This window comes from Jatropha curcas, chromosome 8 (assembly GCF_041381405.1).
Source record: "Jatropha curcas cultivar XTBG-Jc1 chromosome 8, XTBG_Jcur_1.0, whole genome shotgun sequence".
Lineage (NCBI taxonomy): Eukaryota > Viridiplantae > Streptophyta > Magnoliopsida > Malpighiales > Euphorbiaceae > Jatropha > Jatropha curcas.
In genome coordinates, this window is record NC_143158.1 from 1,570,205 (window position 1) to 1,595,417 (window position 25,213).

At 35.5% G+C, this 25,213-nt stretch overlaps 4 protein-coding genes across 10 annotated transcripts; 1 reads left to right on the forward strand and 3 right to left on the reverse strand.

Annotated features, from left to right (window-relative positions):
- Window positions 1–76: 76 nt before the first annotated feature.
- On the reverse strand, window positions 77–4,202 carry LOC105637739 (proteinaceous RNase P 1, chloroplastic/mitochondrial). 3 transcript variants are annotated; one of them, XM_020680672.3, is made up of 8 exons: window positions 3,977–4,195; window positions 2,421–3,882; window positions 2,235–2,324; window positions 1,933–2,114; window positions 1,674–1,794; window positions 1,415–1,483; window positions 1,148–1,280; window positions 430–1,009 (listed from the first exon to the last, which is right to left on the reverse strand). In XM_020680672.3, exons 2-8 carry the CDS (start codon window positions 3,798–3,800, stop codon window positions 786–788), a joined length of 2,199 nt encoding a protein of 732 aa, XP_020536331.1. In that variant the 5' UTR covers window positions 3,801–3,882; window positions 3,977–4,195; the 3' UTR covers window positions 430–785. The 3 variants fall into 3 exon arrangements, with proteins under 3 accessions (XP_089581470.1, XP_020536331.1, XP_012076715.1); XM_089725344.1 differs by lacking the exon at window positions 430–1,009 and adding an exon at window positions 77–329 and having other exon boundaries at window positions 2,421–4,202; XM_012221325.4 differs by having other exon boundaries at window positions 2,421–4,196.
- A 653-nt stretch (window positions 4,203–4,855) lies between these two features.
- Window positions 4,856–7,018, reverse strand: LOC105637740 (uncharacterized). Its single transcript, XM_012221326.4, has 3 exons — window positions 6,753–7,018; window positions 6,518–6,636; window positions 4,856–5,265 (listed from the first exon to the last, which is right to left on the reverse strand). The coding sequence occupies exons 1-3, from the start codon at window positions 6,902–6,904 to the stop codon at window positions 5,246–5,248; spliced, it is 291 nt and encodes a 96-aa protein (XP_012076716.1). The 5' UTR covers window positions 6,905–7,018; the 3' UTR covers window positions 4,856–5,245.
- A 1,102-nt stretch (window positions 7,019–8,120) lies between these two features.
- Window positions 8,121–15,897, forward strand: AIM1 (Enoyl-CoA hydratase/isomerase family). Its single transcript, XM_012221329.4, has 18 exons — window positions 8,121–8,372; window positions 8,501–8,572; window positions 8,790–8,852; window positions 8,964–9,020; window positions 9,172–9,239; window positions 9,340–9,421; window positions 9,559–9,614; window positions 9,976–10,278; window positions 10,513–10,599; window positions 11,320–11,494; window positions 11,793–11,914; window positions 12,435–12,598; window positions 13,432–13,686; window positions 14,253–14,374; window positions 14,492–14,613; window positions 14,790–14,938; window positions 15,419–15,557; window positions 15,718–15,897. Exons 1-18 carry the CDS (start codon window positions 8,273–8,275, stop codon window positions 15,763–15,765), a joined length of 2,184 nt encoding a protein of 727 aa, XP_012076719.2. The 5' UTR covers window positions 8,121–8,272; the 3' UTR covers window positions 15,766–15,897.
- A 917-nt stretch (window positions 15,898–16,814) lies between these two features.
- Window positions 16,815–24,634, reverse strand: LOC105637742 (Tesmin/TSO1-like CXC domain-containing protein). 5 transcript variants are annotated; one of them, XM_089725041.1, is made up of 9 exons: window positions 23,898–24,634; window positions 22,988–23,095; window positions 22,189–22,366; window positions 21,149–21,499; window positions 20,606–20,709; window positions 20,440–20,534; window positions 18,914–19,333; window positions 18,066–18,383; window positions 16,815–17,422 (listed from the first exon to the last, which is right to left on the reverse strand). In XM_089725041.1, the coding sequence occupies exons 1-8, from the start codon at window positions 24,188–24,190 to the stop codon at window positions 18,109–18,111; spliced, it is 1,824 nt and encodes a 607-aa protein (XP_089581167.1). In that variant the 5' UTR covers window positions 24,191–24,634; the 3' UTR covers window positions 16,815–17,422; window positions 18,066–18,108. The 5 variants fall into 5 exon arrangements, with proteins under 5 accessions (XP_089581167.1, XP_089581166.1, XP_089581165.1 ...); XM_089725040.1 differs by lacking the exon at window positions 16,815–17,422 and adding an exon at window positions 17,563–17,920; XM_089725039.1 differs by lacking the exon at window positions 16,815–17,422 and adding an exon at window positions 17,563–17,963.
- Between the last annotated feature and the right edge of the window lie 579 nt (window positions 24,635–25,213).

A 25,213-nucleotide genomic window follows, 5' to 3' on the forward strand; every position in this document is an offset into this window, starting at 1 on the left:
CTGCAGCCTCGTGATATCATGTTCCCTTCTGTTCTCGTCGTTTTTGAAAAAGTGCAGTTTCTCATTGACAGGATGATCCAATGGCTCACATTCAACCAAGAGGTAGATCTGTTCAACTCATAAGCTGACATCTGTTTACTGTTTGTAATTTGATCAAAATATATGAAGACTAAAGTTCCTTTAAACATTTTGGTTGTAATTAAACCAAATTTTGGTACATAAGCATCTTGGGTAGTGCTAAATTTTTGTCATTAGCGAGTGAGTTCTGAAGATTTGGCGTTTTCCCCTTCGTTGTTCGAAATCATGATTAGTAAAACCTGAAATGAATTCTGTGAAACAAAAGTAACTTTTTACAAATAAATGGGCGGATAAGCACAAAATAATAGGCAAAAACATAGAAATAATAGACAGAATCATCCAACAAGCATGTAATTTAGAAATAATTAATTATTTTCAGAAAAATATGATTTGGGGAAATGTCATGTGGAATGTGGACCTTTAGTGTCTTAGGCTTTCCTCCCCAACATGATCACCCACCCTGACCACATTTTACATGAAAGTACAAGCAAATGCATGGCAGCAAGGAAAATTACAGGGCTGATTTCAAGAAATTAACCAACTAAATAGTCAACCTTTTGAATGATGAGAAAACTTGAGCAACCTGAGAACAGAACCAGAGGACCTTCAATTTTACGTAATGTGGTCAACTGAATATGCTTCAATATTGTACAAGATGAATCTTTTCAGGTATGTCATTCAAAGTCCTGAATAGGAGACCATTAACTTCATATCTGAAAGTCAATTACACAATCACCAAACTTCTCCGCTGCCTCAATTTTTGACAGGACAGTGTTATGATCTGAGAATCCAGATGCTGATAGAATGTTCGTGAGATTCTTGTAGACCTCCTGAGGTGATTTCTGCAAATCTTCTTGGCTGCTATGTTTCAATGTGTCTTGGTTTAACTTAACTCTAGATTGCCCATTGCTTTGTTCAACAGATTGTGAATCTATTTACACAAGTAATCTCAGAGCGAATCTATGAAAAAGACAGCAACCATGCTACGGTATGGCTGCGGGTCAAAACGTTCATCCCGCCCAACTATTTTGGTTAAAGAAACTATCAATTCGTTGAATTAATAAATTACCTTCATGTCTGGTGGGAGTAGAATCTTGCGTGGTCACAAAGGACTTAGCACGTGTGATGCATAGCCATGCTCTCTCTGGTTCATAATCATGGTCTGTTGCAATTGGAATATGCCAGTGGCCTTTCTCTGATTCCTATTAAATGCATCACCGAGCGAACACAAAAAAAGAACTAGGTTTTCATTCTTTTTATAGCTCATATCAAAGAGAGAGTAAATCATGGAATGATCAGTTCTCAATGCAGTTAGAAAGATAAATTCAGTTCTCACCTGAATTACAACAGAGAAACAAGGAGGCATGTGAAAAATCGGGCCAGCTTCAGAAAAATTGAAGTGTACCTTCCATCAAGAAAAGATGAGACTTTTTTAAGGATACAACAAGATTAAGCAATAAAGGCTCCAGTAGAGCAGAACTGATTCCACCTACATACATCAGACAGATATCGAGGCAGAAATATAGATTGTGCAAGGTTAACATATAAAGGCAAAGGGGTCTTAAGGGTTTTGACTCCAAAGAAATGGTACTCACTTGATGCCTTTCTTTCCATTTCGGGAAGAAGTCATTTCCTAGAAGTTGAAACGTATGGTCTCTCATCTCATCATTGGTCACAATTAAGCACCTGAACTTTATAGCTGCATACAACCAGTACCTGAAGCACAATTTATTAGCTGTATCTGTATGCTATTGTATCTATCCAATAGTTGACTGAAAATGAGTCAAAAACGATGAAAGTTGAGGAAAGTAATTTGCCTGGAAAAACATATTCTATGTGCATTAAAATTCTCACCAATCGTCATTTGATCCGGTAGGTGTTGCATAAAGTGCATCGGCATTTTTCCACTTCTCAACCAATGCCTTGTTTACTGGTTCATCCATCTTGGGTCCAGTGATACGCCTATTGTGCAAAACAATAAGTGGCCATCTTTTTGAAGGAAGCTTTTGGCGTATTCCATTAGCAATAGCATTGATCTACAGAGCCCATCACATAAGGAACCGGTACACCAATTATCAAACCATAAAAGAGGGAAGGAAAGAAAAAATTGTTAAAGTTTTTGAATATCTTGTTCTCTAAGCCATCATATGATATACCTTAGATGGAACGAACCTCTTCTGGCTCAAAAGACCTACATTAGCACCATCTATCACTGCTTCAAAAGGTCCGTAATAGTCCAGCCATTTCTGCAAAAAAAAAAAAAAAAAAAAAAAAAAAATCAAATTCCTTTTTGTCAAATATTCATTCAATATTCCAAGCAATATCAATGAATTTTATCATACTTGAAACTTTTGAAAGCTTGAATCTTTATCTCTCTTTATGGCAATAGAAGCAACTGATTCGGCAAAATTATCAGTCTCTATAGGATCAAGATCAATGGTGACCAACTTCTCTCCACAAGATTTACAAGATGCATCTGATCCAACAGATGTAACTGAAACAGTCCACTTTCCCTTACCCAGCCAACCCTGTCCATGCCATCCTCCACCCCCATTTTCAATTGCCTTTTCAATTACCCTCTTATCCCATTTTGTTTTCCCGACTCTTGAAGCTGCCTTGCTCTTAAACCATCCAACAATTATTTCTGCAGTAGAGGGTGAGACTTTTCGCACACTAGTTCTCAATTTATGCAATATATTATAAACTTTATCACCTTTACCGGCTTGTACACTTACCTTTAAGAGTGCTTCCAATTCAGGCTCTTCTGGGTACACACCATGCTCCAACATGTGTTTTTCTACAGCAAATGCTTTGTCGACATCTCCATTATTGCAAAAGGCATATAGAGCAGGGCCATAGGACCGCAATCTAGGATTTAATCCCAGTGGCGTCATTTGCTTAACCATATCAAAGGCCATATCTGCATTGCCCATTGACATTGCCATCCTAGCAACAGCAGTCAAGGTAGCTTCATTCATTGGGACCTTGTCCATACACATCTTCTCATATATCTCAAATCCCCTCTCAAGCGCATACTTTTTGATATCTTCACTTACTTGAATTTCACGGGCGTCATGATTTTCACTATTATAACCCTTTTGATCCAATTGTAGAGACTCTGATTCAGTAGCACCCCGATCACTCTTATCTCTTAGTTCGCTCAACTCCACCTTTCTTAAACTATTATCTCCACTAGACACCTCTGCAGTCAAAACTCGACCACCACTCCCACTTTTTGCTGGTTGGACGATACCTACAGCAGCAGAGGAACAAAGATATAACAGTACTGTATAATGGTACTGCTCCATCTTGATTCCTTCTTTCTGACCTAAATCATACAGTTGAATTGCCCCCATTACGTCCCCTTTCTTAGAGCACATATCCAACTTGATCCGGAATTGTATTTCTGGTGAATCAGGTTTGTTTCTTTTGGAACCTTTTGCAATTTTCTCCTCTTTCACCTGATTATCACCGCCTTTTTTGGTTTTCCTCTCCATTTTACCATGAACTACACTAATGTCATTGTCTTCCAAAGGCTTTCTTTCTTTATTTCCATCTTTATGTCTCGTAGACGAATTTCGAGGGCCAATATTCTTACTTCTTCTGAAATTCATGTCCTTTCTCGTATTTCTATCTTTTATAGACCTCTTTTCAATCTTTTCAACTATCGAATTAACAAGGTTATTCACAGGTTGCCCAGAGCCGTTCTCTTTTCTTCTCATTCTTAAATTCTTTGTTTTGGTGGGATTTTCATGGGTTGTTGTGGATATCGTTGTCTTAATGTCGTTAACATGTGCTTGTGCTCTAAGTACAGAAAAAGGTTTGTGCTTGAACGGAGGGAAAGTAAGAAAATGAGATAAACAGTGGAAACTGAGAGTATTAACAGATGAATACTTACAGAGAGCTATGGAGAGGAGGTGTTTTTGCTGCGAAGTGTTGAAAGTTGAGGGGGCCATGAGTGGTCTTCAAGAGAGCTACTTTTCCTTGCTGATATGGATGTTCGCTATAAGGAGCTTAAGTTAATGCGGATAAGTTGTAAATTACGAACGTGCCATGGAAACATTTTTTAATTTGAAAGTGCTGCGATTTGATTAGATTTTCTAGAATAACCCAAATCATTCTCGCTCTTGCAGACAGCAAATGCATGCCCGAGTTGGTAAATATCCAAATTTAATTTAGTTATCTTCCTTGACATTTCAGAAAAAAAAAAAATCAAAATTCAAGCGTGCGAAACAAACAAAGCGGAGAAAAGAAGCAATTTGCGGGTGATAATTAATTATTAATTAGTTAAATAATACAGTTGAATCATTAAATTCAAGAAAAAATTTGCATTTTCCACACCCATAACAAAAAAAATTTCATAATTTTTTCCATTTCAATTTTAATATCACCAATTTTTTTTCTTAATAAACTCATTATTAAAGCCCATCCTCACTGTTTTTGCACGCCAACTGGTATATAAGCCCTGTAGCAAAATGAGTGTTTTACGACAAGATTAAATCAATAATATTAAATGCACGCTGAAGCCTGAAGGATAGTTGGAGACCTGGAGTGGTTTACAATGGCCTGTCTATAGGAAATTTTGGACAAGAAAGAAAAAAACAAGAGGAATTGCACTGAGAAAACCACTCAGCTGTAACCTGTAAGTTGAGTCTTGAGTGAATGCCAAATCACTCTGAGTATCTATCTAGCTAGGACTGTTTGGCCCTCTTTTGGATAGTTAAAAATAAAGCAAATGCTAAATAGTAAATTTCTATGATTGGCTTGCCAAATGAAATACCTGAATGATCGCAAGTGATGAGCTGAAAACAAATTATTACAAAGTGTGTAACTGCATACCTCCAAGAGTGAGTACAAGAGCAGTAAGAGAGATTGTTTAATACTAGTGTCACCTGCAACTATCATAAAAGTGAATGCATAATAATGCATCGTGATTGAACAAAAATTTCTAACCAGCCTCCTGGATATAGTCATTACAAAAGAGTTGGTGAACCAGGAAAATGATAATTGAAGATCATGAACAGAATAAATCTGGTCCTAACTGGTGTCATTTTTTAGTCACTGATCTTTTCCAAACTTTAGGTTGTAAAATCATAAAAAAACCGAAACAAGAACTCCAACATCCATTTTTGGCTTTCCTCACCAACAATTGCTGTGCAAGAGACTGTCATAAAGGCATTGAGACACCTGAAAAATAGTTTTAGAAAAAGAAAATTAGTATTTGAGCAGACAATTGATTTCCATGAAATTATGAAGCATATTGCCATGTGTGATGTTATCTAATGGAAAGTACAGCTCATAATGACACCTTCTTCAGATTAGAAATATGCAGATTTTGAAAAGTTACAGTAATTGACTGGCAGGATATGGGTAGCTTTGTCAATGGTGAATAGGCTCGGGCTCTGTTTATGTTTTTGTTCAACTGTTCTCACAATTTTTTACAAGCAAAGAGCAGAACATGGCACACTTGGCCATCAAGTCTCACCAGAAACTACATCAGAATATACATAATTACCAATCATTCAATTGTTTGCAAACATGATAGTTTTTAATCTGTAAATTACTCTTAACAAGAATTATCAAGAAAGGTTACACGCTCCTCTTGTAGCAAGGAACAGAACTTTCAAGATAAACTTAAAAATAAATAACCGCACTTCCTTCCACTGTTCCACACAAGCTCATTTGCAGTCAACAGAGAGACATTCAACTGATCAATCAACCGCAACACAGCCAAATAACTAATACTGCACAAATTAATCAGAACTTAAACCAACCAAAACTATCCGAATATATGGAATTGTCTAGAACCATCATGACCCTCCACCTATTCTCTTCTTCAAAGAAATAAAAGGGCTAAAAAAAATGGACTAATGTGATGCATTGACCAAAGATTAAGACTGATTAACAAGTTCATGATAGAAGTAATAAATTTTAACAGAAATATGTGTATCAACTCGTTCAAGTTGCATAGACCTAAAAAAAGTTATATAACAAAAGCGAAGTGCAACAAACTTATCACGGAAACCAAAAGTCAATAAATCAAAATAATTTGAATCAACTATCAAATACATGCTTAACCATTTATCAAACACCAATCAATATTGATGTGTGTGTCAACCTTCATGATTATTCCTCCTAACATAACATCCTAAACTGCATTTAGATAGTTTAAAAAGCAGTATCACTATTTTCTTTTTTTATTAAACGAGCAGCCCAATTCACAAGATTACAAATAAAGCAGATTCTTTTTCTCTTTTTTTTTTTTTTTTTTTTGAGTGTGTGTGTGTAAAACAACAAACAGGTGGCGTGCATAAAACTTGAATTCTGATCATACTGTTTCTCAAGCACTTTTGCATCAAATAGACTAACAAATCTTAAATACATCGAAAACTGCAACACAAATAGCCTTCGAAAAATCAAATTATCCAAAAGAAAACACCTTGAGGCACTAAAGCCCAGCTATCAGATTCACTGGACAAGCTCGATACTAATCTGGCCGAAGCTAGCGCGCTGTGCAATGGCATCATTGATCCCACACAACTCAATTCGAGAGGTAATCTATCCATAAAAACCAATCATTTAAACAAATTATAAAATGACAATGTCACTGCCTGTTAAAAAAGTTGAAAACTTGCTAGGCGGAATTTGGAGAAGCGCAAACTAAAAGATCCTACCTTGAGAGGCGTCTTGTAGAAAGCGAAGGCTGAGAGGTAGAGCAACTCGAATTGAGCGAAAACGGTTGCGGAGAAAGCGACTTGTTCCTGATTTTGAAAGCGACCAGCTTTAACCGAGAGGATAACCTCGAGACAACTTTAGAGGACGCCATTGTTTCTTGCTGTGAACTTTGTGTTGTAATCTGTAATTGTAGGGTTTTTATCCGAGCTGTAGCGATCTTTGTAGCTCGATGGTAAGAAAATAAGGAGACTTCGAAGCTCGAAATGATTGAGGCTGAATGTAACTTGCAAATTCCACATCTCAGCAAACGACAAGTCGTTCCCTTTATAGTAATTAGGTTTGTTCCTCCAGTGGTCATTCTTCGTCAACTCAATCACTTATTAAGTTAACTGCCGTCAAAACCAAATTAATACTAATTAAGAAAACATTTCAACAAAATATTTTTCGTGATTGTTAATGGAGAAAATTCCAAAAAAAAAGAAAGAAAAAGTAAATTGAAATAAAGTGAATTGATAAAAAAAAAATCTATCTTATTATTGTTATTATTATTATTATGTAGAAGTTAAAATAAAAAGATATTTCTTTCTTTTTTATTTTTATATAAAATTTTGAATTTCTTTATTTATTTATTTATAATTGACATGCTCACACAAAGTTTCCTTTTTAGAATCATTTCTTTTATTCTGCTAACCGCTTAAGGTATATTTTTAAGTGAAGCAAAAACAATCATCAAAACATTTATTTGATATTTTTTTTAATCATTTAACGTCCTATTTTTTATTTATATTAAAAAAAAGAGAATTCAAATTCAAATTTATTTTCATGTATTTATGATTAAACTATATTTTCATGTGCTGTGTTTTGTTTTTTAAGAATGCAAAACATATTTATTTATGATTATGATTGTCGTGATTGAATTTCTTTAGAACTAGACTAGCCACAATGTGAATGTTGGTGGATCGGTCAAAAAGAAGGTAGGTAAGAGAAGAACGACGCCGTTTGCAAGGCAATTTGCCAATTATTTCCACTCACGATATATAATAACCAAAAAAGTCATTATCACGTGGAGCCACCAAGAGTTACTACCAATCTATATATGGTTAGTAATTGGACAAATGCAAATCCCCTACCAAATTGATCCAATCACATCTGCACACCTCATCATCATTAACTACGGCAACCTCACCTGAGTTGTCCTATTCCAATTCCGCCTCCCATCCCCACCACTTCCTCTACCGTCATGTTCCACGCGCTAAACGACAGGGGCGTAACTTTCACGAAACGGGGAACATGAGAGATGGTTGTCAATTTGTCAGTCAACTTTCACACTGCTGAAGGAAAGTCTCGTTTTTATCATGTATAAATAGATAAGACCAAACCAAGGACGTTACGATTCTTCCTTGCAAGTGCTCTGCTTCATCATTTCCCTTTACTTCATCATCTTCTTCTGCTTCTTGACCAGCTAATTTATTGGCAAACAACATTACCCAGAATCAGAATCTCCATTTCTCGAAGAGTCATGGCAAAACCTCATATAAGTATAACCATGGAGGTTGGAAACGACGGCGTTGCAGTCATCTCCATTTCCAATCCTCCTGTTAATGCCTTAGCCTTTCCAAGTAATGATTCATTGATTTCTTCTTTTCTCTTCAATTATAACATACTTTCTCCATATGAATCTGCAAAGGTTTTTTTTGTTTATTATTATTTTTTTTGGTGATTCGTTTTCTCCAATTTTGGCGGGCAGTTCTTGAGGGGTTGAAGGAGAAGTTCCAGGAGGTCGCGAGGAGGAACGATATTCAGGCCGCCGTTGTGACTGGTGAACGATTACTTTTGAAGAAGAATTCATTCGATTGTTTTGTTATTGAAATTTTTAATCTAATACTCCATATGATAATCATGAATTATGTTGTTTGCTAAAATTTCTGTTCGGAATCTTGTAAACTACTTTTTTGCTCTTGAATTGAATGTTTTCTTGTATAATTGATGCCTGTTTAACATTTTGTTGACGATCATATCTCTCTTATTTGGTGAAGGCAAGAATGGAAAGTTTTGTGGTGGTTTGGACATCAACATCATGCAGACCGTTCACCAGACTGGTATGGGTTGATTTAGTTTGCTATTTCTGTTCAAAAACCGCAAGTTGTTTACAAGTTATTTCTCGAGTTGATTACTTAAAGTTACCTATTGTTATGGTTCGTGGTGTGCAGGGAATGCTTCAATTCTCCCTAGTGTATCCGTTGATCTTTTGATCAATTTAGTTGAAGGTACATGTCCTACTTAAACCTTATGATCTCCTGGGCTCATTTTGACATTTTAAAATGAATTTTGTAGATTTTTTTTTTTTTTTTTTTTTTTTTTGAGGGGCCACGAGTCCATGACATTTGTGTGCTTTATTTTGTTCTTTTATTTTTATAGATTGTAAGAAGCCTGTTGTTGCTGCTGTGGAAGGATTAGCGCTTGGAGGTGGCTTAGAACTAGCAATGGTTCGTGTTTTCAATCAAGCAGTGGTTCTTAGCAACTTCATTTTGATTGTCATTATGTTTACTGTTTCTACAGCTGCTCATTGTAATTATACTTTTGCAGGGATGCCATGCACGCATTGTTGCACCTAAAACCCAACTTGGATTGCCAGAGTTGTCACTTGGAATAATTCCTGGTTTTGGAGGTATAAATGGTTGCCTAGATAAACACTTGGATGGTGGGAAAAAACACAAGTATTCATATTTGAATGAACTTTTTAATCTTTGATTTTCGACTTTGCAACTGTGACTAAAATGTTATAACTCTGCGCATTCTCTTAAGGAACGCAACGACTTCCAAGGCTTGTAGGACTGTCAAAGGCCATTCAAATGATGCTGGTAAATCCTCTCTCGATTAAATCAGAGAAAACTTGCGAATAAACCATTCCTCAGTGATTGATATGGGATAGAGAAGAGAAAAAAAAGAAAAAAAAAAGAAACAGAACAGAAAAAATGAGGGAGTCTCTGGAGCTTCATGATGGCAGCTTAATTCTTTCTGCCATGGAAGTTTGCATCAGTAGTTAATCTATTATGCTGTTTGGAAAAGTGAGACCACATTACATATTCTGTATAGTGTGGACCTAGTTGGAATCTTGTTCTTCATCGTCTAAATTTGTAAATTATGCATTAGTAATGCTTTCACTGGTCCAAAATTTTTCAGCAATGTTTTTATATAATGTTTTAATCATTTGTATTCTAGTCATCCAAACCGATCATGTCTGAAGAGGGGAAGAAGCTAGGTCTTGTTGATGCCGTTGTGTCTTCTCAAGAACTGCTGAAAGTATCTCGGCAATGGGCTTTAGACATCAAAGAAAGGCGAAAACCATGGTTGCGTTCTCTTCATAATGTAGACAAAATTGGTTCCCTTTCTGAAGCACGTGAATTATTGAAAGCTGCCAGAGAACATGCCAAGAAGACTGCCCCAAATCTGCCTCAGCATCAAGCATGCCTTGATGTAATTGAGGAAGGCATTGTTCATGGAGGATATTATGGAGTTCTAAAGGTATTCCTGGGCTGGAGACATACAGTTTGTTAAACTAGATATATTAAATTGTTTACCTGTATTAAATTTTCAGTGATTGTGGAATCTTCCTCTTATGCTTGCTTTTGTTTTGAGGTGTGCATTTGTGCAATAATTGACTTTTTCTTTCATGTCACAAGCTTATTTCCACAAGCATGGTGGTTATTTTGACTTAATTTTCTTAATGTGCACGCCAATGGATAAATTTTATTGCAGGAAGAAAAAGTATTCAAGGAGTTAGTTTTGACAGACACTTCTAAAGGTCTTATTCATGCCTTCTTTGCCCAGCGTGCAACATCGAAGGTACAATACACAAATCACAGTCTATAATCTTGGCTTTTGAATTGAGCCCGAGCTGGTTGTTAGTTGGTAGTTGTTGATGATCCTAGTCATAAAATTTGTGAATTTACCAACTTCCATGGATATATCTTACGTCCAGCTTTATGTGTATGGTTTGAAATACATTTCGGATGGGTTTCATTTTGCTTTCTCAATTTTTATTGTTTAGTTGGATTGCTTTCCTTGCAGTAACCATGTGCTGGTTGAGCAGTCTCTTGCTTCATGATACTTGGGATTTCCTATCCCAGAGTATGTAGAAATTTTTGGAGCCAGGAATGAGTTTTTCCATTGTGTTCAACATGTGACAACAAAACTGCATGTATGCAGTAACTCTCTAAGCTCTATTCCTGGATGGTTTAGAAGATACTTTAAGAAGTATTTTCATGGGTTTTGATACCTTTTCATAGTATTTAACATCTGATTTCTTATAGTTTTTAGTTTTCCCGTGCAAATCTCCTTTTCTAGTTACCATGGCCATGGGAAATTTGAACTTTTGGTGTGCAGAAGATAGGATAGCATTCTTTTCTCGTTTTTACCTTGCATCTCTTATCATTCATTTACATTATTATTTTTTTTCTCTTTTATGTAATTTAGTAAAATATGTTTGTTGATTTGCACATAATAGGCAACTAGTATTACTTAACTTCTTTGATCTCATCAATTTTTTTTTCTTAATTTTGGCAGGTGCCCAATGTCACTGATCTTGGGCTCAAACCAAGGGAAATAAAGAAAGTTGCTGTCATTGGTGGAGGTCTAATGGGTTCTGGCATAGCTACAGCTCTTATCATGAGCAACATACATGTTGTTCTAAAAGAAATTAATTCTGAATATCTTTCCAAAGGAATAAAGATAATAGAAGGTAGTTATTATGCCATTAGATTGACAGTTAAAATACTGATTTAGTAAAATATAATGTCTCCATTTGGGAAGGATATTGTTTGATGAAACAATCTCCTTCTCAGTGCAGAGTTTAGTAAGCATATTCTGTCCACATGACCAACCAGAAAACCTGTATTCAGAACTCTTAAAACATTAAACAAGAAGCAGAGAGTGGGGTTAGGCCAAATATTCTCCGAAAATATATGAATTCTTAAATCTTACCTTAGTAGTTTATCTTCATGTTTGAAGAACTCATAACAAGTTATTTCACTTGACAGCAAATATTCAGAACCTCGTAACAAGAAGGATGTTGGCACGGGATAAGGCAGACAAAGCCCTTTCAATGCTCAAAGGTGTATTGGACTACTCAGACCTCAAAGATGTTGATATGGTCATAGAGGTGGGAATTTCTTCAAGTCTTTTTTTTTATTATTAAGTAGTTAAGTTATTTTGTGTGAGTGTATACATACAGATATAACTGTGGATGGTGGTTTATTTTATATTTGCCCAATTGTGATTTGGTGATTGTGTTTACTGCTTCCTTGTAACTTTGTTTCTCCACATAAACTGCAAGACTGTTGTCTTTATCAAAAGCTGTTTGATTCAGTTACTTCAATTTCCAGGCAGTTATTGAAAGCATTCCTCTGAAACAAAAAATTTTTAGTGAAATTGAGAAGGTCTGCCCTCCTCATTGCATCTTGGCAACAAATACAAGTCTTTTTTTTATTATTAAGTAGTTAAGTTATTTTGTGTGAGTGTATACATACAGATATAACTGTCAATGGTGGTTTATTTTATATTTGCCCAATTGTGATTTGTTGATTGTGTTTGCTGCTTACTTATAAGTTTGTTTCTCCACATAAATTGCAAGACTGTTGTCTTTATCAAAAGTTGTTTGATTCTGTTACTTCAATTTCCAGGCAGTTATTGAAAGCATTCCTTTGAAACAAAAAATTTTTAGTGAAATTGAGAAGGTCTGCCCTCCTCATTGCATCTTGGCAACAAATACATCTACTATTGACCTCAATCTTGTTGGAGAAAAGACCAGTGCTCAAGATCGCATTATAGGTGCACACTTTTTCAGGTTAGATCTATTTCTTTTTGTTCTGAGCATACATTTTACAATCAGTCCAAACATCCTGACATAAGCTTTGTATATCTCAAATCAATGCAGCTATTTAAATTATCTCCTTTTGGGATCTTTATATAGGTGGTCTAAATAAGTTATCCTCTGGTCAAATATATAATCTTTTCACCATTTCTGAAGAATCCTATGCTTATGTCATCTATTGATTCCTTTTCTGGAGCAAGAAACGTTATAGGTTGAATTATATATCTCAAATAAAATATTAATCCTGATTTTTCCATCTTTCCACAATACCTTGTATTAGTTGTATATAGATTTTAAAATTTTCTGTCCTTTTTTGGATATCAGAGCAGGAATTGACGTGTCACCCATCTGCCCATCTATGTAATAAATGCAGTGCTGCATATGTTAAGACTCAACACTTTTTGGGTATGGGGCTTTCTTAGGTGATTGAAATTTCTAATGGCTTTTCTATAAGATGCTCGGTTACTTCAATTCACTGAACTACAGTGAAGGTTTTATCCATTTGCTGCACTTCCCCCTCGAGTTTTGTTAAGTTCAGGGCAGAGAGAGGGATTGTTAGAGTGTATATTGTTAAGTTCGGGGTGGAGAGGGGGATTATTAGACTGTACTTTGGTTATAAGAGTACATTATGTGGGGAAATATGATTCCTTAGGAAAGATTTAACTGCGGCAATAGTGCCTTGTTATGTTAGTTAGCCTATTTAAATATTGTATTCTCAGTTTAATTATGTCCTATTATAATAAAGCTCTTTATACTCTGATGGGTTTTTATCTACGCTTTGCTTAATATCGCTCATTTATGGACAGTCCTGCTCACATAATGCCTCTTCTGGAGATTGTACGCACAGACAACACTTCTGCACAAGCAATTCTTGATCTCTTGACAGTTGGGAAATCTATAAAGAAAGTTCCTGTTGTGGTGGGTAACTGCACTGGTTTTGCAGTCAACCGCACTTTTTTCCCCTATACACAAGGTGCACTGATTCTGGTCAGCTTAGGTGTGGATCTGTTCAGAATTGACATGGTTATCTCCAATTTTGGCCTCCCTATGGGCCCTTTCCAGTAACTTCTTGATCTTATATTCAGCTTTTGCATGGTTTTGATGTCATATATAATATGCTGCAGCATCTCTTTACTAATTTGGGCTGTGTTTTCAGTCAGACCATAATTATTTTTCCAATTTCAGCACACTGGCACAGCATTAAGATTATGAAAAGCTGGGGTTAGAAGTACTTTGGACAAGAGACAATGTATGCAGTCAGAGAAAAAAAAAACTTCGAACAAACAAAAGAAAACCTAGATCAGAATAAAGACTTGGACTTTGAACACCTATGAACTATAAATTTTATTGACCTGAATCCTAAAATTTCAGGGAAAGCCTTTTATACATTTTTTTCCCATAAATTATCCTGTATCCTATTTAAGTAAACTAACATTCAAGGAAATAAAATCCTCTGGATTGTAAAAACTATTCAAGGACCTACCCTTGGAAATTATGTTTACCGATATTAAGAATTGCCTCCTGCATCAAAGTAGTCATCCTTTGATCCAGGCATGGGCATGCACGCTTGTTGATGTGTTCAAGATATGCAATGATAAATTATGTGTCTCTATGGCTACATTTGCAGACTTCAGGATTTAGCTGGATATGGAGTTTTTGTTGCAACGATGAAAGAGTTTGCTAATGCATTTCCTGATCGTACATTCTCATCTCCTTTAGTTGAGCTTCTAATTAAAAGTGGACGAAATGGTAAAAAAAAATTTCATTTCATTTAAACCATACTTACTTCTTTGTTTAGGGTAGTTCTATGGTTTGTCAGCTGTCATTCTTATTATAAGGACTTGATATTCACATTTGTGGTTTTAGGTAAAAACAGTGGGAAAGGATACTACATTCATGAGAAGGGGAGGAAGCCAAAACCTGATCCTTCAGTGCTACCAATCATTGAGGAGTGTAGGAGGCTTACCAATATTATGCCTAATGGAAAGGTACCTTTTTTTGACAGTTATTAAAATCTGTGATAATAGTATGCGATGTTGTAATGCTTTAAAATGATATTGTGGGTGCGCTTGCATTTTAAAGTATGCTGTAGGAGAATTATAGCTGGTTTTTTGTAGCTTCAGTGGAAGGTTTTCTAATGTATGTTTGCTGGAATGTCTGGCAGCCTATAAATATTACTGACCAAGAGATATTGGAAATGGTCCTATTTCCAGTAGTAAATGAAGCATGTCGTGTTCTGGATGAGAGAGTGGTAGTTCGAGCATCAGATCTTGACACTGCCTCTGTTCTTGGAATGAGTTTCCCATCTTATCGGTGAGTAATTTTGTTAATAACATCTTTCTGTAAAAGTTTCCTCTGCTTTTGTACATGGGAACATGTTGTTCTCTCTCAGTTGAGGATTAGTGTAGATACTTCAGCATTACTATTGTCTACATGAGTTGCAAGGCCTTGCAGATGTGCTGTGTTTCTATAGCATGGTACAAGTTTAATTTTAAGTACCTTTCACGTAGTTCAAAATTAGATTGTGAAATCTTTACGGGGATATTCATCTTAAAATGGAAGGTGAGTTATGACTGCCTGCACTATTTTACAGATACGAAATCTTTAGTTCTTTCATGAACTTTGGCTTTTAAAGGTAGTTGGCAATCAGCCGAGTCTTTCACCCCCGAATATGGTGACCACAATTTCCACTAAAAATTCTGGCAAATAATTTGATTTGATGTCTGATATTCAAGAGTTGAAGGCAAGATCGTCCTGGTTCAATATCTGATGCTAATCTATCTTTTGTGGCAGTGGTGGCATTGTTTTTTGGGCAGACTTAGTTGGAGCTAAACATATATATGCAAGCCTGAAGAAATGGTCTCAATCATATGGCAACTTCTACAAACCATCGAAGTATTTGGAAGAAAGGGCTTTGAAAGGCATGCCGTTGGTAAGAGCCATATTCTGCTGCTTTTTATTGTTCTTGCAATTATTTTTACTGATTTACGGTTGCTTTCTTTAACTTCACTTGATGGATTAATGATAAAAACTGATTAATGTATTTATAATTATAAAGTTTGACTTTTTTTTTTTTTTTTTTCAATATGCAGAGTGCCCCAGCTTCGTCACCATCATCATCATCAAGGTCGCGCATGTAGGCTGCAATTTCTGTATTAAAAGTACCGCTCAAGCATTGTGAGCCTCAGCCAAAATAAATGTTTTTTGTTTCCTTGTATTAACAGCGATCTTAGTTATTCAAATCAAATTTCAAAAGTTGTTTTTTCAGTTAATTGCAATATTATTAAAATTTTAAATTATTAGACGGAAAGAATTGCGCCGGATACAAGTTATTGCAATGTTTGTTTGGTAAAAAAAAATTCAATTAGGATGAATTTTTTTTTTTTTACTTTATTGTTTATTAGAAAATAAATAATCATGTCATTTAAAAAACAAGAAATTGCTTTGTAAACACACGAGGAAACTTTTCAGGAAAATTCAAATGGCAAGAAATAGTTTCCTTGGGTTGCAACCCCACGAATGCGAACACTAACAAGGAAACTACTACTTGTCTAGGCTACTAACAGGATGTAATTTGACTTGGTATATTTGATATTTCCTTTCAAACTGAAATTTTAAATCAAAGTTTTAATTTGAAATAAAATTTAGAATATAAAAATCAAAAATGGGATTTAATTTTTAAAATTTGGTATATAGAATATGGAGTGGAATTTAAAAATTAATTTCATATTCCAAATTTTTATTTTAAAATTTCTAATTATATTTAAATAAATTAATTATAAATATTTTTCCAAGAGAATAAATAAATCCTCTTTGATATTAAATTTAGATATTCGTTCAATAATTAAATTGTCATATCAATATTTTAAACTATATTTAGACAAATCAATCAAGTAGTTTGGTTTGTCTATGTAAAGAGTGTAAGGTTTTAAATTTGAATCCTCTCGACCACAAGTATTTTCATCAATTTGATAAGCCAAGAGAAAGATTACCCTGTTGTGTAGCCCTAATATTATTTTGGCCCATAAAAACCTCCAATAAATTTAAAAAAAAAACTGTATTTACGTAAAAAAAGCACTCATTATTGGATTTGAAAATTTTTATTTATTAAGGCAAGAAATTTTAGAATTTTGAGATTTCAAAGTCAAATATAAAACTTTACATCTAAAATAAAATAGAATGAAACGCATTTTTAAATTTTAAATATTCTAAAATGAAATTAGAGTAAGGATCATTTCAATCCATTCTAGTCAAATTACAATCCTAAAGTATTTCTAAATTAGAATATTACAGTGGTACATATTCATGACTGAAAGCCCAACGTTTGAGTAATATCTTGGGCTTATCGTTGAACTGGAGTGCTGGTGGTCCGCCAAATGGGCCACAAAACCGCTAATTTGTGACTGCCGAAAAGGATCAAGAATATTACCCTATTTGGCAGGTATAATTGTCCAAAGGAAAGTCACCCTTCCTTAGAAAATTTATCATCACAAAAAACAAAAGGGTTCAATTTTAAGGTGCAGCCAGCTAAGTTTCTTCGTTTCCCAGCAAAATTCAAACCTCCCATTGCGCCTATCACTACTTTGATCTTGGGTTAAGCCCTCAGTGATATGGCTGGAGGTCCAACTGTAACATTGTGCTTGTTGTCTTCAGGTTGCCATTTCCATTTTTTGGCTGAAAAAATCTGATCTTCAATAGAAATTAACTCCACCAATTGTACAAAGGCATTGCAATTACACCATCTAAAGCCAGGATCATTTCATAAACATACAGCTCCATTTCCTTCTCTTTTTTCACCTTTTCGAGTCATTCACCAAAAATAGGAGCAGTGAAGTTCAATTTTTTTACAGGAAACAATCTGTACATCCATGCATGATAGGACAATTGTCATGAAACGCCCTTCAAGCAGGAGCATTAATATTGTCCCCAAGAGAATATACATTTAAAAGAGAAAAAGCTTAACTCATTGAACAAGAACTCCACTATGAAATATTATCCCCAGCAAGCATAGATATGCTTAGGGAACTATCCTGTGAATGTGGCAAGTAGAAAAACCTATAAACTAAAAGGTCTATGCTAGTTACTAAAGGATCAAACTCATGATTTCATATTTGATGAAAAATCATAAAATGTGTTATTCGTTTCTAACGGTGTAATAGAACAAGAAAATTCCTAGTTTCTAAAGATACAACCTGTGATAGTCATTGCCATGTTATAATATAAATGATATCCTGTGCATTTGTAGGCTCTGCAATTTACACCACCTGGACTTCAGTTGGGGCTGAAGCAGAATGACTGATACGGAAATATATTAATGGCGTAAGAAATAAATCAGATCCTGGTCAATTCCAAAAATAGGACCCAATGCCACCTCAATATTGCATCAAGGATAAAGCCAGAATGAACATCGATCTAGTAATGACCAAATTCAGGAGCATACCTTGGGCCACTCTTCAGGTTTGAAAATCTTTTTACAGCTCGTTTCAAGTATTTGGTTTGTTGTCACCATTTTGTGGGAGGGCCTGAATTTTTGGAAGCTCATCATTGGATGTGGCAACCATAGAAGTAACCATCTGTCCTGTCCTTGATGTAGGTGGAATAACATGTTTCGTAACACCATTACTATAACCCTGTAGATTTCCTGTTTCAGCTATGGCATTTGCCGTGCCATTGCCGAGAGGGTCTCTTTGATTCCCAAGTTCGGTTCTGGCTAATGATGAACAATTTGTTTCTGTTGGAACGGAAATGTCGTTACTTCCTGATAGAGTGATAAGTAAGCGAGTGACGGAAGAAGTAACGTAAACATAGAATATGATAAACAAAAATATGTACTCCTTGTGACCTTACAACATGTCAACTAACTTCAGCCTGTCTACAATCACAAATTTAAAAAATTGTAGCATATAAAGGCCTGTGAAAGCATGCTTGGCACATAACCAGCGGGACATGAAAATTACATCTGACTGATTGTAGTTCATGCATGTTTTCTAATTGCAGAGAAACCATCCATTTTTCATGCACTGAAAGAACAGAGCGTTTATAATAAGCATTAAGATAATGCACTTCACATATTTACAAAACCAAATATCCCAACTTCATATATGCTTATTTATTCCCGTAAAAATAAGATTTAAAGCACAGTGTAGGCTTGCTTCTAAAGGAATACTAATAAAGTTGAGAAAAGGACAATCTTAGTTGCTCAATGTGAACTGTAATATATGTTTAGTAGTAATCAATAACAATTATTAGCATACAACATTCAGAGAAGAGAATAGGTGAAAAACTTGCCTTTTAGTTCTCCAAACATGATGATTCTATTAAGACAATCTCGAAACTTTGATAAAACAATCCTTTCCTGCTCTGCATAAATCTCTGTCATGCCCTGTCCACAAGGCAACTGTGAAGTAAAGCTGCATCCATGGCCCGTTAACCTATTGGGGGAAGCAGCTGTCATAAACATTGTATCTTGTTCATCACACATCAATGCCAAAGTTCCAGGAGACATTGGCCTCCCTTTTGGTACATCAGCACCATCTGAGCTGGAACCATCAGGACCAACTTTATCAGCCTGGTTTGCAATTGAACAATCATAGGCATTAATTTTCTCAGCATCAGCTTCTTTCTGGCTCTGCAATCTTTCTTGAGTTGATGAAGCAAGGGAAGTTTCTGTCTGATCCTCTACACGCTTTTCTGATGCATTTCTTTGGTCTAGATGTATAAAGAATTTAAAAGAAAATTTAATTAGCCTAAAAATGGTGGCTACGTGCACTTGTATATCGATTATTTCCTCAAGTTTTGAGGCAATAAAATGCTATAATTTGCATAAAAGCTACCCAGTAGAAAGCATATTCTCTATTGGCTAGTAGTTGGATGTCTAGCAATATGCTCTGAATTACCATAAAATCCTTTGATCACATGTTGTTCCGTAGATAAGATTGCCATAAAATCGTATATATGAGGCCCACTGCTTCCCTCGTAGTGGATAAAATGTCAGAAAAAACGTCAAAACCCAACAATAACAAGAACTTTGCAAGCCAGGTAACTTATGAGCTAGTAAAAGCCAAATGATTTTTTACTAAATAAAAAATAAGCAATCAGTCGTTTGGGAATTGATGAGAACGACCAACCAAAATGTAAATAAAATTACAAATAACCAATCAGTTCCTACAAGGATAATGAATTTGGAAGAAAATTAGAGAAAAAGGGGCAAGGAAATATGAAAAAGATACTGCCAACCATTATGCTTGGAAGAAAATGTATTTTGAGTTTTGCTTTATATAATCCCATAATATTGATTTTCAAAATCAATAAACGACAAATCCAGATCTTCATATGAACTATACAACCATCAAACACCATTTCTTCCACAAGAAAGCCCACATCCCTAAGAATGCTAGAATGAAGCTGATTTTGGAATCATCATTGCATGTGGTGCTTATGCAAATTACTCATTTTTCAAGTTACAGATGGAGTTTCCAACTCATGAAAATGGCCCAAAAGGTAAAAATTAGCCAAATTAAGATATAGACTTACGGAAGGATAAAAAAAAAGAAAAGTTAGATGAGTATAGTCAATATCTTTTTAATAATTGAGAAATATGACGAGCCAAGATTATAGATTATTTTGGTCCCAAACACAGCAAATTGAGTTATTCTGGTCCCAAGTCACAAGTAAGATGATTATAGCCAGGCGCAATGCCATACCAGTGCACAGATAGAGACATACATGATAAACTACAGAGGCATAAACATATTGGTGATAGATATTCTGAACTAGTAGCTTAATACTTTCATGTACAGGGATCAACGTCACACCTGCAAGTGCCTTAGCAGCCTCTTCTGACACAACCACCAAAACTGAGCAAAGTTCCTTCAGATCCTGTGGTTGGATAATGTCTGCTAATAGAGACCTTCAATCATTACATAAAGGTTAGTTTTTGTAAACATGAATATTGCTAATATCTTCATGAAGACATTGTACCTGTATGTGAATTTTGAAGGCCCCAAAGCTGCAGCTGTACCGGCACGAGTAACAGGATTGGTGGACAAGGAAGAGGAAGGTGCAGAAGGCCTAACATGGGGAGCCTGATGAAAATGAAGATGGCATGCTAACTGTTATTATAGATTATAAAAGCATTAGGCAAAGATCATGATTCAATAGTTCACACTGGAAGCAAGCAGCAATAGAAACACAAGGATAATCCAAACAGATAGAAAATAACCATACTAAGCAAGAACTATGGAAATCTTGCTTTCTCCATTCTTTCTTTCTTTCTTTCTTCTTCTTCTTTTTTTTTTTTTTTTTTTTTTTTTGGCTCTCTTTTGACTTAACCACTTGCTTTAAATCCAGCAAAAATCCACCAAAGTGTGGTTTTAAAAAGGAGAATTACTAATAAATCATTAGCTTACTAAAATAAATATGGACAGCTTTCATCAGGTCCATTTTTCAGAAATCAAATTTTCCATGAAACCCTCTCGTATAGATGATAGAGGGACTAATAAAATACACCAAAAGGGAATTTACCTGTTGAAAATTTCCAGGCCTAGGATCCTTGACTGTTGGCCCAAATAAAAGTTCCTGACCTTTTCTCTTCTTGGACACCGGAGGGGACGCATAGCCAGAAGATCCAATAGCTCCAGTTATTGCAGCATTAGCAGCCTGTTGGATATATGCAATGTTGTTGGCATGGTCTCCATGAAAGAGAGCCTGCCTCTCTTCACTTCCTTCAAAATTCTTGCAGTCCATGCATTTGCAATTTTCAGAGCAAAGAATGTTAGCTTGGAAACATTCACAGTATTTCTTGAGGCATCCAGATTTCTTGCAGTGACATCCCTTGTTGTGCTTTCCCAAAACTAATCCTTCCCCGTTCTCCTCCTGTATTTATTTCAAACCGGTCCATACGCTTTGTCAAAACTCAAAAACACATAAAAAAACTCCTATCAACAGAAATCTACTTATTTCAGTTCAATAGTATGCGACAACATGTAACATGAATTTCTCTGAACACTGTTACCCAGTTATGATCCTTGCAAAGGAAAGCCATAAGAAGAAAAACATGAACCAAAGACATTCTATTCCTACCCTTTGGCATTTTTTATGAAGTTTCTTTTCATAAATCCCAAAATTTTTATCATTGGACCAAGGGATTAATCTTGTATTATGAAATTTCCCCAAGTAAACAAAGTTCACAATAACAACAGTGGATATGATATTAAAAGAATTTTCGTTTGTTCATTTATTTCCACGAAACTGTATTGTGAAGGCTATGCATGCCAAGTGCTCTCACAAAATGATCTTTGTTGCTTCGACTGTGTGATTATCCAAAAGCATCCGTATCAGACACATACCTCACCTAAAAGAATATGGGTTCTCAGGTTTGATCTTCCAATGTATCAACACTTATGCCAAGTTCAAGCCGTTAGAAAATTATAGTAGAGATTACCGAAAAAAATTGACGTACAGTTTATTGAATCAAATCGAAACCAAAAGGACTGTAATGTGACTCATACTTCATTCACACAACATAAGAAAATATATCCTGCTGAAAACTGTAATTGATATACCCGACTATCTCGTGTTCCATGCGGACTACTAGCAATTTTTGGTCTGAATGCATTGGGATTCCGCTCTAAAGTGGCTTCCACAGCTTCTCGCCTAAAACCTTCATTTTCAACATTGTTATAACAATTTACACAATTGCACCCATCACAATATGTTCCAGATGCAAAGCATTCGCAATACCTTGTCAAGAAAAATTAGATTCATATCAGTGAATATCTTGTACTAAGGAGCGAAGAGTAAGAATTGACATAAAAAAAGACAACAAAAAATGTTTGCAGTGAATGTGAAAGGTTTGTTGCTTCGACTAAAAGTATGGCAGGAGTTAAAAGAAAACCTTCAGAAAAGCTTCCTTTCTGCCATTCTAGACACCTCCAAATCATAAATCTACATGAGGCATGAATTTCATTTATTGATATGTTTGCAATATTGTTTCTGAAGAGTACAACCAATTCCCATGATTTTAGAGTTGATACTTCATTAGTAGATTGCTTATAGCTAGTTCAATAATTGCTGTCATCCGTTGTGTTACCTTAAAAATTGCAAGTAAATATTCCTTGCCATAAGAAGGAGAAAAGACGCATTAAAATTCTTTAGCTTTATGATCAAATAAAACTGTGGGACAAACTGACTCCAGCACCCCATCTTTATAAGTTAATAAAGAAAAAAAAAACCAGCAACAAATCCAGCACTAATTAAGCAGTACTGACAGCCATTTGAGACAATTCCATTAGGAAACATGGCAGCATGTCAATTCCTAAGAAGAGCAAAACATAATTTCATTGATAATCAAGATGAACTTACAGCTTCAAGCACCGTGAGTGTTTACAGTTACACTGTTTTTGCCTCTTTGGAGTACCATCTTTCAACTCAGCATTCGGTCTTGGTTTTGATTTTGGGGATTCTGGTTTTCTGGGAAAAAAAACGATGTGTTAGCATGTAACATAAACGGTTTATGATTCTTGATTGATGTCTAGTTCAAATAATGACATGGTCATAAAGTAGTTATAGGCCTTGCTATACAAACAGTTGTCTCAGATTTGAAATGTACAGGCTCACCTAAGCAAAAATTAATCATCAAATAAAAAGGAAGAATCCAGTGACATGGAAGTAAGCAACCACATCCATAGAAGTCAAGTTCATTGTTATTATCATTAAAACAAAGCTAAAGTTCCAAAAAGAAAAAACTAAATTGAATTGCAAAGGTGTGTTCCATATTCAAGCTCCGTGAAAATGAATTTATAAAATGCAGCTCGATGAACCACAATTAGAGAAGCACATAGTGTCTGATGACAAAACAGTCTTTCTTTTTTTTAGGAAAGAAACTCCCTAACCTTAATAAAAATATATGGGGGAAAAACCAATACTCGAACCGAAAAAAAAAAAGGCAAAATTTGAATTAGAGGGAATGAGAAAAGGAAGTAATATAAATTGCAACACCAATCAGACCCGCAAAAATTTCCAAACATGGTAACTCAGTACTCTAATACCAACCTTTAAAAAGAACATCAATTCCTCTCATAACTCGCACAAATTGGATAACTTTACACTCATTAAAATCAAAATTTGCAAACTTGCACAGTGAACCCGTAGGACACAACACCACAAACTCACACTAATCTCCAAAGAAAAAGAAAGAAGTAGAAAGAAAAAGAAATCCCATTTCAGAAGAATCAATAACGTCGAAATAAAAAAAAAATAAAAACAAACTCACACAATCCTGACTGGCGGAAGCTGCTGTGGCGGCGGAGCTGCCGACATGGACAGCACCTGCGGTTGCAGAGGCTGCTGCTGGGGTTGGCTCTGCGGAGTAATGACAACCGGCTTTAGCGGCAGTGGCAGCGTGGCAGGCTGCTGTTGCGATTGAGGATGGTCTGGTAAAACAACATTCCCTTGCGTGAAATCCAGCTGCCTGGCTAGCTTCTTTGCAGGGAAATCCGAACCCCCTTGCGTCTCCGATTGCGCCGCCTTTTTTGGAGGGAATTCGCTTCCCTCTCCTTCCCCCATCAAATTCAAATTCCCAAATTACTAAAATTACCACCAAATCTTCAATTTCTCAACTTAATCCACTGAATTCCCCTCCCTTCAATAATTCCACAAATTTGAAAAAAACGCTTAAATTCTCCAACTTTCAGATCCAAAACCTCGACATAAAATCCCCAAAACAAGTAATTGTACAACAAATGCAAGATTAATCAGCTGAAAACTACAAACCGAAGTTAAAGCCAACATAAATAAATAAAAAAAATAAAAAACGTTTCTTTTCTTTCAGTTCGATCCCTGAGAGAGACAGAAACAGAAACAGAAACCATACGGAGAGAAAGTGTAGAGAGGGACAAAGAAGGTTTGATTAGAAAGAAAGGGAAGAGAGACTACTAATGTGTAAAAGGGGTGGCTCCGCTTTGGTTTTGTTCTTCCTTCTTCGTCTCTCCTCCCTCTCTCTCAAGACATTTTGAAATTCAATTTCATGTATATTCAATGGTGGGATTTACGTCCCATTTTTATCCTACGGTTCACGTTGAAAAGTACAATCTGACGATGGGAATTCATAGAAAAGGGAATATGGTTCAGTCGTCCACCGTTAGATTAATAAAGACCCAAAATTTCCATGAAAGCGGTGTGAATGGAATTGTCTAATGGGACTTGATCTGCTGAGAGATCGAGTGTAGGAGAATAATAAACCTATTCCATTTGTTAGTTGACACGTAAGGGATTTGGAGGTATTGTTTAGTTGGTGAGAATCGTGGTAGTTTTTAATTGGAGAAAACGGAAAACAATGGAAGAAGATGAAAAACGGGGGAATTCATGTTGAGGATTCCGCTCCGTCAAAAGTGAAAGTAAAATAAAATTGGCGCTAAAGAAGTTAAGGAAAATAAAACGGTGTACAAGTTTCTTTTGATTTTTTACCTTTTACTATGTTTGAGCCTTTGAGGTTATTCTTACAAGGAATAGCACACAATTTACTACATAACTTCAAAAACATATATAATTTAAATTTTAGTAATATTTTTTAAGTGAAATTTTATTTAA

Bases quoted from the DNA above. Each gene is read 5' to 3' on its own strand.
- LOC105637740 (XM_012221326.4), bottom strand. From the start codon at position 6,904: ATGGCGTCCTCTAAAGTTGTCTCGAGGTTATCCTCTCGGTTAAAGCTG. The intron at 6,637-6,752 runs GTAGGATCTTTT...TTTTATGGATAG, and splicing joins TCTACAAGACGCCTCTCAAG to ATTACCTCTCGAATTGAGTT. The intron at 5,266-6,517 runs GTGTTTTCTTTT...ACTATTTTTCAG, and splicing joins CTGGGCTTTAGTGCCTCAAG to GTGTCTCAATGCCTTTATGA.
- LOC105637742 (XM_089725041.1), bottom strand. From the start codon at position 24,190: ATGGGGGAAGGAGAGGGAAGCGAATTCCCTCCAAAAAAGGCGGCGCAA. The intron at 20,710-21,148 runs GTAAATTCCCTT...CATTTTCATCAG, and splicing joins GGCCTGGAAATTTTCAACAG to GCTCCCCATGTTAGGCCTTC. The intron at 19,334-20,439 runs GTGTGACGTTGA...TTATACATCTAG, and splicing joins GGCTGCTAAGGCACTTGCAG to ACCAAAGAAATGCATCAGAA.
- AIM1 (XM_012221329.4), top strand. From the start codon at position 8,273: ATGGCAAAACCTCATATAAGTATAACCATGGAGGTTGGAAACGACGGC. The intron at 8,573-8,789 runs GTGAACGATTAC...TATTTGGTGAAG, and splicing joins TCAGGCCGCCGTTGTGACTG to GCAAGAATGGAAAGTTTTGT. The intron at 13,687-14,252 runs GTAACTTCTTGA...CTACATTTGCAG, and splicing joins CTCCCTATGGGCCCTTTCCA to ACTTCAGGATTTAGCTGGAT.
- LOC105637739 (XM_012221325.4), bottom strand. From the start codon at position 4,034: ATGGCCCCCTCAACTTTCAACACTTCGCAGCAAAAACACCTCCTCTCC. The intron at 1,795-1,932 runs GTGAGAATTTTA...ATTGTGCTTCAG, and splicing joins ACCGGATCAAATGACGATTG to GTACTGGTTGTATGCAGCTA. The intron at 1,484-1,673 runs GTGAGTACCATT...TCTTGATGGAAG, and splicing joins AATGGAAAGAAAGGCATCAA to GTACACTTCAATTTTTCTGA.